Here is a 17431-nt window from a genome sequence, read left to right on the forward strand (position 1 = left end):
TATAATCCACTAATGACACCAAGTATTAATATTTTATCACATTTTAGTTTTTCACTCTGTAAAAAAGACATTTATTGTAATTTTTCTGAACTAAGGGTAATTTGCAGACATAATGCCCTTTACCCATAAATACATCATTGGTTATTTCCTAAAAACAGGGATATTGGCATATATAACCAGAAAGCCCAAAATGAAACCTTTATCAAAATCAGAAAACTTAACATTGAGTCAATACTATATTTAACATACAGATGCTATTCAAATTTCACTAATTGTCCCAACGACGTCCTTTATATAAGTTAGCTCCCTGGTCTAGGATCCGGTTCAGGCTCACGCAGTGCATTTCATCTTCAAGTCTTTTGTCCTCCTTTCATCCCAAGCAGTTTCTCAGCCTTTTAAATCTTTCATAACATTGACATTTTGGGAAGAGTATAGGACATTTATTTTGTAGAATGTCCCTCAGTTTAGGTCTGTCTGATGTCTGCTCATAATTAGAATTGTGCATTTGGGGCAAGAATATCACACGAGAGAGGCTGCCTCCTTCTCAGTAACTCACACCAAGAGGCACACGATGTCAGTGTGTCTCATTATTAGTGATGTTAACTTCAACCACTTGGTTTAGTGGTAGCCACCAGGTTTCTTTTTTTTTTTTTTAATTTTTTTTTAAAGATTTTATTTATTTACTTGACAGAGAGAGATCACAAGTAGGCAGAGAGAGAGAGGAGGAAGCAGGCTCCCTGCTGAGCAGAGAGCCCGAAGCGGGACTCCATCCCAGGACCCTGAGATCATGACCTGAGCCGAAGGCAGCGGCTTAACCCACTGAGCCACCCAGGTGCCCACCACCAGGTTTCTTGAGGGTAGTTATCCTCTCTCTCCCTCTCTCTCTTTCTCTCTCTCTCTCGTAATTAGTAAGTAATTTGTGGGGAGATACTTTGATCTAGAATCCTGTTCCTTAGGATGCCTGGCTGGCTCAGTCAGTGGAGCATGTGACTCTTGATCTCAGGGTTGTGAGTTCGAGCCCCACCTTGGGTGGAGGGATTACTTAAATAAATAAAATTTTATTTAAAAAAAATAAATAAGGGCACCTGGGTGGCTCAGGGGGCTGGGTGTCTGCCTTCAGCTCTGGTCATGATCCCAGGGTCCTGGGATCTAGTCTCTTTTTGGGCTCCCTGCTCAGCAGGGAGCCTGCTTCTCCCCTTCCTTCTGCTGCTCCTCCTACTTGTGCTCTCTCACTTTGTCAGGTAAATAAATAACATCTTAAAAGAAATAAAAAATAGGGGCGCCTGGGTGGCTCAGTGGTTAAGCCGTTGCCTTCGGCTTCAGTCATGATCCCAGAGTCCTGGGATCGAGCCCCGCATCAGGCTCTCTGCTCAGTGGGGAGCCTGCTTCCTCCTCTCTGTCTCTGCCTGCCTCTCTGCCTACTTGTGATCTCTGTCTGCCAAATAAATAAATTAAATCTTTAAAAAAAAATAAAAAATAAAAAATAAAATCTTGCTCTTGAAAAAAATTAAAAAAAAAAAAAACCCACAACACAAAAAAAATCTAGTCCTCACCAAGCTTAGGCCCATTAATTCTAGTATCCATTTATGATCCTGCCTGAATCAATCATTACTATCATGGGTGTAAAATCATGATTTCTCTAAATCTATCATTTCTTTCCCATTTATTTAACTGACATTCTATTGCAAGGAAGAGCTTTTCTGTATCTCATATATATTTTTAAAGATTTATTTATTTATTTTGAGAAAGAGAGAGAGATCACAAGTGGGAGAGGTAGGAAGAGGAGAGAGAAGTCCAAGCAGATTCCCTGCTGAATGAAGAGGCTGATACAGAGCTTGATTCCAGGATCATGAGATCCTGACCAGAGCTGAAACCAAGAGTTGGAGGCTTAATCAACTCTATCACCCAGGTGTCCCTATTTTTTAAAAAGAGATTTTATTTTATATTTTAAATATTTTATTTATTTAAGAGAGAGAGCATGAGTTGGAAGGAGGGGTAGAGGGAGAGAGAGAAGCAGACTCCCTGCTGAGCAGGGGGCTAGCTAGTGCAGGGCTCGGTCCTAGGACCCTAAGACCATGACCTGAGCTGAAGGCAGATGCTTGATGAACTGAGCCACCCAGGCACCCCTATTTATTTATTTTTTTTAACTCCAAGAGGTAGAGATTTTATTTTTAAGTAACTTCTACACCCAACATGGGGCTTGAACTTATAACCTTGAGGTCAAGAGTTGCATGCTCCCCCAGCTGAGCCAGCCGGGCGTTCCCTTATCTCATACTTGTTTGTTTATTGTCTGTATGGACCCAAAGGATTCTTAGAGTGGATTATTTGTAATTATTAATAATAACAACTTATTGGGGTGCCTGGGTGGCTCAGTGGGTTAAGCCTCTGCCTTCAGCCCAGGTCATGATCTCAGAGTCCTGGGATCAAGCTCCACATTGGGCTCTCTGCTCAGTGGGGAGACTGCTTCCCCCCCACCCTGCCTGCCTCTCTGCCTACTTGTGATCTCTGTCAAATAAATAAATAAAATCTTTAAAAAATTTTTAACAACTTATTATAATTGTTATAAAATTTTATAATTATAAAATTGTCCCAGATTTGGCCAGTGGGTGAACTAGCCCCCTTTGGTTCCTCTGTGCATCCTGGATTCCCTATCAGAGCCTATGCACTCTGTACTACACTGCCTGTGGCTTGTCTAATGGTCCAGAAACTTTGAGTACCTAGCATATAGTAGACCCTCGATAAATTAATAAATTTATAAATAAATAAATTTAGTTTTTTCAACTAAAGTGAAAACAACAGCTTCCCTTTTGAAAATTTGCTAGACTCTACCTTTATTATCTCTAATAGTAATTCTAAGGCTAATTTCTCTAATTGTAAAAATAATTTGTGTTCGGTGTGCCTAGCTAGCTCAGTGGGTAGAGCATGAGACGCTTGATCTCGGGTTGTGCGTTCAAGCCTCATGTTGGTTGTGGAGACTACTTAAAAAAAATAAAATAAGGAGGAGGCACCTGGGTGGCTCCTCAGTTGGTGAAGCGTCTGCCTTCAGCTCAGGTCAAGATCCCAGGGTCCTGGGGGGATGCCTGGGTGGCTGCCTTCGGCTCAGGTCATGATCCCAGGGTCCCGGAATCAAGTCCTGCATTGGGCTCCCTGCTCAGCAGGGAGCCTGCTTCTCCCTCCTCTGTCTGCTGCTCTCCTTGCTTGTGCTCACTCGCTGGCTCTCTCTCTCTCTCTCTGACAAATAAATACATTTAAAAATATTTTTAAAAATCTGAAAAAACAAAAAAGATCGCAGCATCCTGAGATTGAGCCCTGCATCAGGCTCCCTGCTCCACCGGGAGCCTGCTTCTCCTTCTTCCACTGCCTGTTGTTCTACCTGCTTATTCTCTCTCTCTCTCTCTCTGCGTCAAATAAATAAATAAAATATTTTTTAAAAAACTGAATAAAGGGGACATCTTGGTGGCACAGTGGGTTAAGCCTCTGCCTTTGGCTCAGATCATGATCCCAGGGTCATGAGATCAAGCCCCACATCGGGCTCTCTGCTCAGCAGAGAGCCTGCTTCTCTCTTTCCCTCTGCCTCTGCTCTGCCTACTTCTGCTATCTCTCTGTCAAATAAATAAATAAATAAAATCTTTAAAAAAAAAAAAACTGAATAAGGGGTGCCTGGGTGGCTCAATGGGTTAAGCTTCTGCCTTCGGATCAGGTCACGATCTCAGGGTCCTGGGATCGAGTCCCGCATCAGGCTCTCTGCTCAGCAGGGAGCCAACTCTCCCCTCTCTCTCTCTCTGCCTGCTTCTGCCTGCTTGTGATCTCTGTGTGTCAAGTAAATAAATAAATAATAAAAGACTGAATAAAAAGTTATTGTAATGCATCTACTTTTTTTTTTTTTTTAAAAAAGACACATTTATTCAGCGTCATGATCAGACTATTACATTTAGCAATCAACAGCATGGGTGCAAAAAAAAAAAAATCTACATTAAAACCCTTTATTGGAATGCTTTACACTTTCCACAGAATAGAAACTAAAATAACCTGTTATACAATTAGTCACAAATACAGTCCTCGAGTTTTTTTGCCCATACACATGAGTATTGTCTAAAACATGTCTTCTTTGTAGCAGCTAGGCCCTGCCACCACTGTGCTTGGCTGAGTTCACAAATCTGTTGTAACCTGTAGCTTCCCTGTCACTTCTCTGGCTCTCCTCTCCTGCTAAGCTTTGTTTCCTGGCAGTAATTAAAACCTTCTGCCACTGTCATAGCTGCTGCTGCTGCTGCTGGAACCACCATAGCCACCTTGGTTTCGTGGTTTGGCGAAGTATTGGCCTCCACCACCATAAGGGCCAGAGCTTCTGCCTCCAAAATTGCCTCCTTTCATGGGTCCAAAATTTGAGGATTGATTGTTGTAATTGCCAAAATCATTATAGCTTCCGCCACCTCCAAAGTTGCTTCCATCATTACCAAATCCATTATAGCCATCCCCACTGCCACCATATCCACCACCACCTCGACTGCCACCAAAGCCACCTCGACCACTGAAGTTTCCTCCGCGACCAAAGTTGTCATTCCCACCAAAACCACCTCCACGACCACCACCAAAGTTTCCAGAACCACTTCGACCTCTTTGGCTGGATGAAGCACTAGCCATCTCTTGCTTAGAGAGCGCTTTCCTTACTTCACAGTTGTGGCCATTCACAGTATGGTATTTTTGAATGACAATCTTGTCTACAGAATCATGGTCATCAAATGTTACAAAAGCAAAACCCCTCTTTTTGCCACTGCCTCGGTCAGTTATGATCTCAATCACTTCGATTTTCCCATACTGTTTGAAATAATCTCTTAGATGATGTTCTTCAGTGTCTTCTTTAATGCCACCAACAAAAATCTTTTTCACAGTTAAGTGGGCACCAGGTCTTTGAGAATCTTCTCTTGAGACAGCCCTCTTTGGTTCCACAACTCTTCCATCCACCTTGTGTGGCCTTGCATTCATGGCTGCATCCACCTCCTCCACAGTGGCATAGGTGACAAACCCAAAGCCTCTGGAGCGCTTGGTGTTCGGATCTCTCATTACCACACAGTCCGTAAGTGTTCCCCATTGCTCAAAATGGCTCCTCAGACTCTCATTGGTTGTTTCAAAGCTCAGACCTCCGATGAAGAGCTTCCGCAGCTGTTCAGACTCTGACTTAGACATGATGGCGGTGGGAGGGGAGACTTTAACGATGCTTACTCAGCAGTGTCCACAGGCAGAAAGCTGCATCTACTTTTTAATAGGCCTTTTCAAATCAGTCTACCATTTAAGACGGTTTATCTGCCTGCTACTCCCCCTGCTTGTGCTCCCTCTCCCTCTCAAATAAATAAAGTCTTTTTTAAAGATTTTATTCATTTATTTGACAGAGAGACACAGTGAGAGAGGGAATAAAAGCAGGGGGAGTGGGAGAGGGAAAGGTAGGCTCTCTACAGAGTAGGGAGCCCGATGTGGGACTTGATCCCAGAACCCTGGGGTATGATCTAAGCCAAAGGCAGACATTTAACCAACAGAGCCACCCAGGCACCCAACACTTACCACACTTTTTATTTAACTTATTTACTCGTTCACATTTTTGGAAATCTGTTTTTTGCATTGAGTTCCACATAAACCCCATGAAGGAGGAACAATGCCTTGCTACATTTTATTCCTAGCCCTTCTAGTAGTGCCTGGTACATAATAAATGCTCAGTTAATGTTTGTTGAATGAATAAATACTGTTGTTCCTCTCTTCCATTGCCTTTGTCTCCCAGGCTCTTGGGTTGCTCTAGAAAGGGGTTGTTAAGGCCATTGTTCCAGCATCTTCTATGTTTGTTGTTTTTTATTGTTTTTACAATTTTTGGCGCTTTCCCAGTCCCCACCTTTTCTTCAAGGGACTGTACTTTCATTCATTCATTTGTTCACTTATCCAACAAATATTTACTGAGTACCCACTATGCCCCCAGCACTGTGGAACACAGGTACTGCAGGCCCTTGGGAACAAAATGACTGCTCTTGGGAACATACAGTCTACTGGGAAAGACAACAGAATAACCACATAAACATAATTATAAACCAGAGTAATGCTATGAAAGACAGGATAGGGGAACCTAGTGAGGGGATGGAGGTCAGAGGCTTCCCTGGAGGTGGGTTACCTATGCAATTGGTGTGGGGTGGGGTTGGGGGCAGTCATAAGAGCAAGTCAGGCATATGGAATAATCTGTGCAAGAGCCCTGAGGCAAGAAGGAACACAGGATATTGGAGGGAACATGGTGGAGCTGTGAGGGGAAAGAACGAGGGCTGGTCTTGAAGATCACCTTAAAGATCCTGTACTTCCTCTAAGATCAATACAAAAGTTACTGATCCTGGGACGCCTGGGTGGCTCAGTTGGTTAAGCAGCTGCCTTCAGCTCGGGTCATGATCCCAGCCTCCTGGGATCGAGTCCCACATCGGGCTCCTTGCTCAGCAGGGAGCCTGCTTCTCCCTCTGCCTCTGCCTGCCATTCTGTCTGCCTGTGCTCGCGCTCTCTCCCTCTCTCTCTGACAAATAAATAAATAAAATCTTAAAAAAAAAAAAAGTCACTGATCCTTACAAGGGACATGTATTGGAAAGGGGACCACTCCTGCTCTTTTCCCTCAGTGACCAGCTGCTCTGGGTTGTGGGGCAGGGAGGGGATGGGGAGCATCTGCTGCCTAAGGAGGATTCTCTTACCCCCAGGTGGAGCCCATAGAAGGGAAACACAGGGCAGATGTGGTGTCAGACTTTATTGAGGGGATTTCTGTTACTGACGAAAGGGTGAATTGTTGGGGGGGGGGTGAGATTAAAGAGGAGAAGTGGGAGGAGCGTCAGTTCTGACAGGAGTGGGCTGAGGGGATTATAGGGAGTGGGGGAAGGGGAGGCACCAGGGACCTAGGGGAGGGCAGAGGGAGGAAAAGGCTCCAGTGAGAGGGGGCAGGGAGGAGAGGTGAAGGCCCCTTAGAAGCCATGGTTGAGGACTGGGAGCAGGTAGTCTTTTCAGCAGAGGAGGCAGGCACCCAGGCTGGGGAAATGGAAAGGGTCCCAGACCTCATGGAGGCCTGCTGCCTGGCGCTGGCCTCCTCACTTCCGGGCACCCAGGGCCAACGCGATGATGAAGCCCACCACCAGCAGGAACATGGCGACAGACAGCAGCACTGTGATGACCACCATGCCCCCCGTCCGGGCCATTCCCAGTCCAATGGATTCCACCTTCCTTCCTGTCAGAAGAGGCAGGGGAGGCCTTGGTGGGCAGGAGGAGCCCCTGTCCCAACCTGAGGCTCTCTGGCTCACCCAGATTTCCTTCATCCATTTATTCAACCAACCAGTCAGCTGAGCCACACATTCATCATGTAAATGTTTATGAAGCATCTCCTGTGTTGGCCACTGAGGACACAGAAACTAATTGGACACGATCCCTACCCACAGAGAACCTTTAGTTTATGAGATGAGTCGACAGGCAGTTAAAAGGCCAAGGGCTCAGGGCTAGGATATAGGTACACAAAGAAGCTAAGGGAGCCCAGGGAAGATTTGGAGGGCCCTGATTTACTTACGAGGAAGTGTGGACATTGGGATCTCTCTACTGGACTCAGTGGATGTCCCCTTCGTCACTAGGTAGGAAATGCTTTTGTGGAGAGGTTTGGGAGAGAGAGGAGAGACTCCTCAGTGATTATCTGGGATTTGGGAAGAGAGGGAGAGAGCCCAGGCCTCCCCCTTCCTAGCCGTGCCTTCCTCTAGGCTCTTGATCCCTTCAGCCGTATCCTTACTTTCTTACCCCAAGCTGACCAGATCCCTCCCCACCAGCAAATGTCAGGACCCATCTTCTCTCCCTGCACCCCCTCCCACAGGTGCCCTGGATCTGGGACCTACTAGTATTTGGTTCCTGGCACGAGGTCTGTCACCTGGTATGCGCTGAGCCGGGTGACTGTGAAGCCGGCCCCGCTGTCCACCACACTCACCAGCTCCCTGCGCCCACGGCATGGAGGCACCACGAAGCTAGATTTCACCACTGGGCAGCAAGTTGGGGGTGAAGTATGGAATATGAAATATGGGTGGCCCAGGAGAAGGGTTATAGGAAGGCAGGAGCTGGGGAAGGGGTGCGGATGGTGTCCTGGGTAGGGTCTCTGGGGATCAGGGGGCCACCCTGGGAGGGGGTAGCAAACCTTGGCTGTCATTGGCTCTCCGGACCATGAGTGTGGCATTGCCCCCTGTGAGGTGACAAGGGGGCAAGGCAACCAGCAGGCTCTCCGTTAGTGCGGGGGACAGCAGACCGGAGATGCTTGAGATGTTGAAGTCTGCTGGGGGGCCAAGAGGGAGTTCGAGCTGGGGCAACCAATCCCCTTCCCCACCATCAGATGGGGCCCTGACCCCTGGGGGCCATGTCTAAGGATGCAGACGCCTCCTCTTCCACTCTGCCACGCCTGGGCAGAACACAGGCCTTTGCTCATCTGACCACCAGGTGGCAGGCTTGGGCTGCAGAAGCTGGGCTGTCCACCAGCGTCCAGGCTCTGGATGCCAGTAGGGGGCGGCCACCAACCTTACCGGGATTCTTAGCCTGGGGCCCTTTCCCACACCTCTCTGCCTCCCGGGTTTGGAAGAGGACCAGGAGTGTGCTTTGAGCTCAGTGACTGATGCCTGGTCACTGCCATCACCGGCCCCCCACCCCAAACTGGCCAGACCAGCTCCTCTTCGAGGGCCCCGAAGGCACAGTGCCTCCTGCGCTGGACGCAGAGTCCCTCCCCACACCCCACCAGAGATGGCAGAGACCTGCAGCCCCCAGGGCCAGGACAGTCAGCAGAATCAGGATCAAGGGCCAGGTCCGGACGGGCAGGAGGGATGCCATAGCTGGGCCGGGAGCTAGAACAGGAGCTGGCTGGCTGTGGCTTCCAGAGGCAAGTGAGGCCAGGCCCCTGCGGTGGCTGATTTTGTCTTGGGGTGGGAGTGGCTGGAGGGGAATCCAGTCCAACCTGCCCTTTGGGCCCTACAGCCTCAGGGCAGGCCCCCCAGACAGGTTTTTCAGGCCAGAAGTGGGGATGCCCTAGCTGGATCTTGCCGGCTTAGTCAGCTGCAGAGGGGCTGGGTTATTAAGGTGGGGGTGGAAATCACCCCTTCCCCTAGAACTCCCACATATTAGGGCCTGAGCATTCCTGCCTGCACGTGCCTCTGGAAGTGTGGCCTGTTGAGGATGGCTCCCCACAGATGTGGGGAGCCTTCCAGAAGGGCAGCAAGTTCTGAGATTGTCCTAGTGTGCAAGAAGAGGAGATGAGTGCTGAGGGGCCCCAGACAGGGCCTTCGATGAGCAAGGATGGGAGGGAAACTGAGGCTGGTAGTAGGGGATGGGGGCAGCAGAGCCAAGGGTTCCAACTCACGGAGGCCAGTGAGGCCCAGACACTGCTGTTCGGGGAGAAGCAGAGGGGTGTCCGTGCCAGGGAGTGTGTGGGAGTCAAAGTCCTCTGGAGGGGCCAAGAGATGCTAGGGAAGACTTTCAGAGAAACAGGAGAGGGGGGCACCAGCCCTGTCCTGTAGAGAAGGGCAGTCAGCCTCAGTCGGCACCATTGTCAAACTGATGGAGAATGGAGGAGAGAGAGACTTGGCAGGAGAAAATAAAAAGACACACAACCCCTCTGACTACATCCCCCACCCCTGGGCTCAACCAGACAGAAGCGAGAGAGGAGTTGGGGAAAGCGAGGAGAATTGAGGAGAAAGTCCTCGCAATGGGCACAGGGCATGGGCCACCATACTTCTCATTCTGGCCACTGTGGGCTGTCCATGTCACTGGCTCTCTTTTGTAGGTGTGGAAACAGACTCAGAGGGAGACTTTGCTAGGAGGGACCGAGAGCTACATCCCTGAAGGTTGTCTGGACGCCATGAACCATTCTCTCTTCCCCAGTCCCAGAGAAGGGCCAGGGTCCTGTAAGGAAGTGGGGTGGGGGGGGGGGCTATGTCCTTACCCCCATGATGGGAGGGGGAGCTTCAAAGCTGGAGTGCTAGCATGGGGTGACTGTGAGGCTAGAACTCATGGACCCAAACAGAGGGTAGGAGGCTCTCAGACCATCTCTGGTCCACATTTCCGGGGCTGATTTATCACTAAGGATCTCACTGAGAGGAAGGTTCTGATTCAGTGGGTCTGAGGTGAAGCCTGAAAGTCTACATTTCTAATAAGCTTCCAGGTAACGTCAACTGCCTCGTCTGAGAGGCCCAGACTGAATTACCACATGCTCTGTGCTGTGCCCCTTACACACACACACACACACACAAGCAACGGATCCTCTTTGGAGGAGATAAGGGGCAGATGTGTTTTTCCCAGTCTCTCAGGACAGGCTGCCTTGGGGTGAGGAATTGAATTCTGTTTTTTCTGGGCCTTGGCTTTTGTCTGCCTACCACCATCCTACAAACCGAAAGAGGACTGTTTGCACATTGCGGAGAACTTTGGAGAGAGGGAACAAAGTAGGTGCTGGCATCCTAGGGGTGAGGGGATCTTCCTGGTGCTCTTGAAATCCCATCACTGACCTGGAAGGATGTGGACCCTGGGGCTGGGGAAGTATCTCTTCCAGTCCCAAACCAGGAAGCAGAAAGGAGGGGGGCAGGTTAAGTGCAGGCTGGGTTGTCTTGGTTCCACACCACAGTCCACACCCCATCTGAAATTAGGAGTGGGACAGAGTGGGGTAGGGCAGGGCAGAGCTCTGCCCGGATTTTAAAGGGCTAACAAGGCCCTGTGCCTTTAAGCCTTCCCTTTTCCCTCCAGCCCCCCTTCCCTACCCCGGCCCTCCCCAGGTTTCTGGAGGAACTGAGAGTTGCGTCTTCTCCCTGCCCTGCCGAGCTGCTCACTGGCTGCTCTGGAGGCTGTGCTTTGCGGTCTCCATGGAAACCATTAGTTGCTAAGCAACTGGAGCATCATCTGTGCTGAGCTCTCGCATCTAATTATCCCATCACAGCGGCCGAGAAGGGTTTGGGGAGCTGCGAGGAGGGGGAGGCCAAGCGCAGGAGCAAGAGGATAACTCTTTTAGCAAAGCAGATTCATTGACACGCTGAAGTCATTTAAAGCCACAGCACCCTGGGCCTCTAGGGGATGTCTTTGCAGTTTGGAGGAAAGGAACCAGGGCCACAAATGCCTGTGGGGTCTCTCTTTTGGACCCACTCTCTAAGCTGTCTCCCCCTCGGACTCTTAATTCTAAACTCACTGAAGTTTCCTCTTCTGCCCCCTTCCTTCCTCGTCCCATACCCAAGTCAACAAACATTCATGAAGTACCCGGAGTGTGCGAGGCACCAGGAATACACAGGCAAAATAAGTTTCTGCCTCCAGGGAGTTCTTGATCTCTCTATTTTGCCTGGACTAAAAGATCAGCTCTTAAAACTGACCTACTCTTGCTGAATTATAGTACTCTGTGTCTGTTCCCAAACTGTGGTAGTTCTATAGCCAGAGGCTCGCAGATCAGAACCCAGGTCTGTCTGGTATTTCGCCGGTTCTTATTCTATAATGCAGCTTTTCTGCCTTGCCAGTCCATTAGAAACATGTCCACTGAGGCAGGTCATTATCTGGGGTCCTGGGATGGAGCTCCCCCTACCCCGCATTGGGCTTCCTGCTGGTGGTGAACCTGCTTCTTCCTCTTCCTCTACCCCTCCTCATCACTTGTTCTCTCTCTCTCTCTCTCTCTCTCAAAATAAATAAATATAATCTTAAAAAAAAAAAAGGAACCATGCCCACTTGACTCCATGGGCCTGTGAGCCTCTGATGGGGACTATTGTCCTCCTGTTGATAAGTGGTACCATGTGACTTTAGCTGAGTCATTTTAAACCTCAGTTTTTGCACCTATAAAATGGGAAGACTTAAAAAAAAAATGGGAAGACTTGTTCCTTTTCTGTCATCTAGCAAGATGTGACAGGTGTAAAAATGCTTTAAAATAAAGGTGTGGAAGGAATGCTGGAGATCACTGTCACAATAGGCAGGAGCAGACTGGGGGAATCCTGGGGACTTGGACCAAGAAGCAAGACGTGGTGTCACAGAATGTTGGTCTCATGGGAAGTGGCAAAGCCTATATCCTTGAGATCTGAGGAAAAGGCTAAAAGAAAAAAATATGTGTCATGCAGGGTTGGAAGAGACCCGGATGCTCCTTTCTTTTTTCTTTCTTTCTTTCTTTCTTTCTTTTTTTTTTAAGATTTTATTTATTTATTTCACAGACAGAGCTGACAAGTAGGCAGAGAGGCAGGCAGAGAAAGAGGGGGAAGCAGGCTCCCCGCTGAGCAGAGAGCCTGATGCAGAGCTCGATCCCAGGACCCTGGGATTATGACCTGAGCTGAAGGCAGAGGCTTTAACCCACTGAGCCACGCAGGCGCCCCTCCTTTATTTTTTCTAATGTTCCCTATGATGCAACCACTTACCCCAGCTCTTCCAGCTTTGTGACTTGGGCCATGTTACCTACTTAGGTACTCCGAGCTGCAGTTTCCTCTTCTGTAGACAGGGTATAGAATCTGTCTCATTGAGATATTATGACCATCACTCAAGCTAATTTATTTAAGAGTACATAGCATGATATCTGGTTCAATAAATATTAATTTAAGTAATTCATCTTATCCTCTCCTTTAACCCTTACTGCAGATGAAAACTAGAAGCTCAGAGGCAATAAATGAGATTCCTGAGGTCCCAGAGCTAGTAGCTAATGAGGTGGGATACAAATTAGAATTTGGGGACATTTAGCTATCTCAGTTAGTAGAGCATACAACTCAGGGTCATGAGTTTAAGCCCCATATTGCATGTGGAGCCTTCTTAAAATAAATACAGTAATTAATTTTTAAAAAATCAGAAATCAGGGGTTCAGTCAGTTAAGTGTCTGCCTTGGGCTCAGGTCATGATCTCAGGGTCAAGCCCTGCATTGGGCTCCCTGCTCAGCAGGAAGTCTGCTTCTCCCTCTCTGTCTGCCCCACCCCTTGTTCTCTGCCTTTCTCTCAAATACATAAATAAAATCTTTTAAAAAAAGAAGAAGAAGAAGAAGAAGAGGAACCCAGACACCAGAATTTGGATTTCCAACTGTGTCATTGATACAGAGGGAAAGTGACGAGATATGGGCCAGCTGTACCTTGTACACCAAGCAAGCCCCCGGGGCCCCAGGCACACAGGAACTGCCTGTCCACTCGTGTTTCCATTTAGGAGGCATTTGTTGAACAAGTCCTCTGTGATGGGCTCCAGGATAGATGAGATACGGAGAGGACAAGAAATCACTCCTGCTCTCAAGTTGCTAAGTTTTGGAGAATGAACCAGTTGAAATAAGCAGAAGGGGATATTCCAAAAAGGGAACAGCATATGAAAAGGCTCAGAGAAGTGAATTATCCTGACACCTTCAGGGAACTGTAAACAAATATATCTTGGCTAGAAAGAGGGATGCAAAGATGAGCAGGACAAGATCTCCAGCCACCAGCTGGGTCACTGGACCAGTATCCTGTGCTAAGAAGTTTGATTTTTTAACCCTGAAGAAAACAGAGAGTCTTTAAAGAGTTTTAATGGTGGAATGAACATTTTGGGAACAGTGTGGGAAGGGATTGGCAGTGGAAACGGATCAGCACGTTGGGTCAGGGTTAGTCTGTGTGGCCAGCAGAATCCAGCAGAAGCAATGATCACTTCTGAGACTAGATCAGAGAAGGAATGCATCCTCCTCCTTGCTCTCTCTTGGATAACTCACTCTGGAGGACGTGGGAGCACTGCTATGGGGAGGTCCATGTGACAAAGGATTGAGGCCTCCTGCCTACATCCAGCATGGACCTGAGGTCTCCAGACAATAGCCGTGAGAATGAGCAAGCCTGGAAGCAGACCTCCAGCCCCAGTCGAGCCTTCAGATGACTGTGGCCCAGGCTGACATCTTTTGCGGCAACTTCACAAGATACTCAGAATAATATCTGTTTTTACAAGTTGCCAATAGACAACTCACACAGATATCTTGGGAAATTTGATGAAAATGACATTTTCATAGTTGCGTGTATGAGTCTGGAGCACAGAACAGGGAGGGGGTGTTAAAGAGAGGGAAAGTGGGCAATGGTTGAAATTGTGGTGTGAGGGGGAACGAACCTGGGTGGCTCAGTGGGTTGAGCCTCTGCCTTTGGCTCAGGTCATGATCCTGGGGTCCTGAGATCGAGCCCCACATAGGGCTCTCTGCTCAGCAGGGAGCCTGCATCCCTTCCTCTCTCTCTCTGCCTGCCTCTCTGTCTACTTGTGATCTCTGTCTGTCAAATAAATAAATAAAAATATTTAAAAAAAAAGGTAAAGATGTAGAAGGGGAAGGGGTGTGACTGATGTAGAGACTTCTGCAGGAGGGAAAAAATGGTGTTCAGATCAGAGGTGGAGGCATTAGCCTTTAGCCATAGGAATGACTCTCTCTCTCTCAACAGAGAGAAAAGATTGGGCAGCAATGCAGAGAAATTGTGGGGGAGAGGGTGGGGGAGAAAGGGGGAGGGAAGGAGCAAATTAAGGTAGTTCCTTCCTGATGACCTCCACTCTCTCTGGGAAGTAGAAAACTCAATTGGGAGAAGGGTTTGGGGTCTGAGGAAGGATGAGAGTTTGAGTAGCTATTTATGGGAAGAGGAGGACATGGCTACCAAGGGCCTTGAAGAAGGCTGTCTGATGGTGGCGGCCCAGCTGAGCTTGGGGACCGCTCATTTTCAGGGGCACTGGCTGCATTAGTCAGGGTTCTCTGGAGAAACAGAACAGACAGGATGTGTACAGAGAGAGAGATTTATTTTAAGGAATTGGCTCATGTGATTGTGGAGGCTTGGCAAATCCACAATCTGAAGGGGGAGGCAGGCAGGCTGGAGACCCAGGAAAGAGTTGCAATTGGAGTCCAAAGGTAGTCTGCTGGCTGAATTCCTTCATTTTAAGGGAAGGGAGAGGGGAGGTCAGTCTTTGTTCTATAGGGCCTTCAACTGATTGGATGAGGCTCACCATACCATGGGGTAATCTGCCTTACCCAAAGTTCACTGATAGAAATATTCACCTCATCCAAAAACCATCTTCACAGAGCCATACAGAATGATGTTTGACAAAATATCCAATCATCCTGGCCCAGTCAAGTTGACAGATAATACTAACCATCATACTGACCTTGACATTTTGGGAGCTTTTCAAATTACACAACAGCTTGAGTGCAGAGATGATACAACTGTCAGGGCAGACTGACTCAGAGTTCAGGTTTCCAAGGCATAGGAGGTATAGGGTGCTGGGAAGAGTAAAAGGCTGGAGACCAAGATGCAGGCAAGTTATGAGAAGGGGCGAAGGATGGGACGGGAAGAATGCTGAAGAGTGAGGTCAAGGTTGAATAAAGATGTGAGAAGAGAGGAGGAACAGGGGAGTGCGGCCTGGGACGGGACAGAGAGTGGCAGCCATCCAGGTGGCCACTGGGGAAAGAAAGCCAAGGTCTTCACTGCAGCTGGACGGAGCACAAATATGTGAGGCCAACAGGATCTGCAGACCCCAGTGTCTCCAGGAGCCAGGCAGAGAACAAAAACAGTAAAACAAGGTGAGTGAATTTGGGGCCAACTGGAGAGAGTACAGGGGCAGAAGCTCTGGTTCAATGGGAAGCGTTGCCTTGAGGAAAGGGGGTACCTAAGGCAGTTGTGCCTCCTCTTTTTTTTTTTTTTAAGATTTTATTTATTTATTTGACAGAGAGAGATTACAAGTAGGCAGAGAGAGAGAGGAGGAAGCAGGCTCCCTGCTGAGCAGAGAGCCCGATGTGGGACTCGATCCCAGGACCCTGAGATCATGACCCAAGCCAAAGGCAGCGGCTTAACCCACTGAGCCACCCAGGTGCCTTTTTTTTTTTTTTTCAAGAGAGGCCAGACATCTGAATTTGTATGTAACATGGTCTTACTTTCAAATTCTAAACAAACATATATTATAAAATGCACTTTGTGAGCCAAATGATAAACTTCTTTGAGGCCAGCTTCACCCCTGGGGGCCCCAGATCGTGTCATCTGGAACCCGGTGTTAGAACAGGAGTCGGTGGAGACGCCTGGGTGGCTCAGTTGGTTGGGCATCTGCCTTTGGCTCAGGTCATGATCCTGGAGTCCTGTGATGGAGCCCTACCTTATCCCTGCTCAGTAGGGAGTCTGCTTCCCCCTCTGCTCCCTGCTCATGTTCTCTCTCACTATCTCTCTCTCTCTCAAATAAATTTTAAAAACCTTAAAAAAAAAAAAAAGAACAGGAGTAGGTGTTTTGCTAAGAGAGCAAGGAGGGAGACTGAGGTTGAAGGGCTAGAGGCTGGAGGGCTGTTAAGTACCCAGGAGTTCAGTGTCACACTTGGCCAGAGCCCCAGCAAGGAGGGCTTGTGATGGAAGGGGAGGGAGAGAAGGAACAGACAACAGGCACAGAGAAGGAACCACCTGGCAAAGGCCTGGCCCCTCAGGTTTTCCAGAGATGGTAAGGAGCCTCTAACAGGGTTGAAGTAGGAAAGTGGCAAAATGCAGTTTGGTTGGAGAAAGATTATTGCAGGAGAAGGTGGAGACTTGATTGTGGGGTAATTAAGCCTTAGGTCTGAAGGAGAGCTAATCCATCCAAGAAATAATGGTGGCTGAATTAACATGAATTAATTTATTCAATAAATGTTTATTAAATGCCTTTGCACCAGTCACTGCGCTAAGTACTGAGCATTCAGAGGTGAACATGATTGCTCTCCTGGAAATTATGGTATAATGGGAAATACTGGAGTCCGCTCTACTACACTGCAGCGGGAGTTTCGTAGAAAAAGTAATGCTAACAATTACTTACCGAGTGTTTACCACACGTCAGGCACTGCGCTAAGTTTTTCATTTATTTCCTTGCTTAATCCTCATGGCAACCTCTGGAAGGGGGGTGGGTGGTACTGTTACTATCCTCATTGTATTAATGAGGAAACTAAGGTCAGCGACATTAAATGACCTGCCAGAGAGGCTCCTCATGGAAGGGGCAACTTCTAAGGGCTTGGGCAGTCCTGAGGGCTTCCTGGAGGAAACAGTAATTAAGTGAAGCTCTGAAAGTTGAGTAGGAGTTCCCAAGGTGAAGGTGGAGGGAGGAAAAGGGGGAGAGGAGAGGTTGTTCTAGGGTAAGGGAGCTGCAAAGTCTCAAAGGACTGAAGGTTTAGTGTAGAATTTGGGGAAGTCATTGGAGAAGTAGCCAGGACGAGATGAAAAGCTTTGTAAGCCCCTTTAGAGAATTTTGATTTTTTTAAAAAAAGAATTTTAATTTTTATCCTAAGGATAAAAAGAAGCTGTTGAAGGGTTTTAAACTGGAGAGTTTCATGATTAAATTTGTATCGTAAAGGGGTGCCTGGGTGGCTCAGTAGGTTAAAGCCTCTGCCTTTGGCTCAGGTCATGATCCCGGGGTCCTGGGATGGAGCCCCACATCGGGCTCTCTGCTCAGTGGGGAGCCTGCTTCCCTTCCTCTCTCTCTGCCTGCCTCTCTG

The 17431-nt window shown here is 48.1% G+C and overlaps 2 protein-coding genes across 2 annotated transcripts; both read right to left on the reverse strand.

Annotated features, from left to right (window-relative positions):
• Nucleotides 1-3873: 3873 nt before the first annotated feature.
• Nucleotides 3874-5184, reverse strand: LOC132012714 (heterogeneous nuclear ribonucleoprotein A1-like). The gene has a single exon (XM_059392617.1). It carries the CDS (start codon nucleotides 5182-5184, stop codon nucleotides 4231-4233), a length of 954 nt encoding a protein of 317 aa, XP_059248600.1. The 3' UTR covers nucleotides 3874-4230.
• Nucleotides 5185-6840: 1656 nt separating this feature from the next.
• UPK2 (uroplakin 2) lies at nucleotides 6841-8857 on the reverse strand. Its single transcript, XM_059392618.1, has 5 exons — nucleotides 8778-8857; nucleotides 8174-8305; nucleotides 7881-8019; nucleotides 7565-7635; nucleotides 6841-7231 (listed from the first exon to the last, which is right to left on the reverse strand). Exons 1-5 carry the CDS (start codon nucleotides 8851-8853, stop codon nucleotides 7095-7097), a joined length of 555 nt encoding a protein of 184 aa, XP_059248601.1. The 5' UTR covers nucleotides 8854-8857; the 3' UTR covers nucleotides 6841-7094.
• Nucleotides 8858-17431: the final 8574 nt, after the last annotated feature.

Source organism: Mustela nigripes, chromosome 1 (genome assembly GCF_022355385.1).
Source record: "Mustela nigripes isolate SB6536 chromosome 1, MUSNIG.SB6536, whole genome shotgun sequence".
NCBI classification, from domain to species: domain Eukaryota; kingdom Metazoa; phylum Chordata; class Mammalia; order Carnivora; family Mustelidae; genus Mustela; species Mustela nigripes.

Coding starts and splice junctions, on each gene's coding strand:
- UPK2 (XM_059392618.1), bottom strand. CDS start 8,853: ATGGCATCCCTCCTGCCCGTCCGGACCTGGCCCTTGATCCTGATTCTG. Junction 8,306..8,777: donor CCTGGCCCTGGGGGCTGCAG/GTCTCTGCCATC, acceptor GCCCCCCAGCAG/ACTTCAACATCTCAAGCATC. Junction 7,232..7,564: donor CCCAATGTCCACACTTCCTC/GTAAGTAAATCA, acceptor CTCTTCTGACAG/GAAGGAAGGTGGAATCCATT.
- LOC132012714 (XM_059392617.1), bottom strand. CDS start 5,184: ATGTCTAAGTCAGAGTCTGAACAGCTGCGGAAGCTCTTCATCGGAGGT.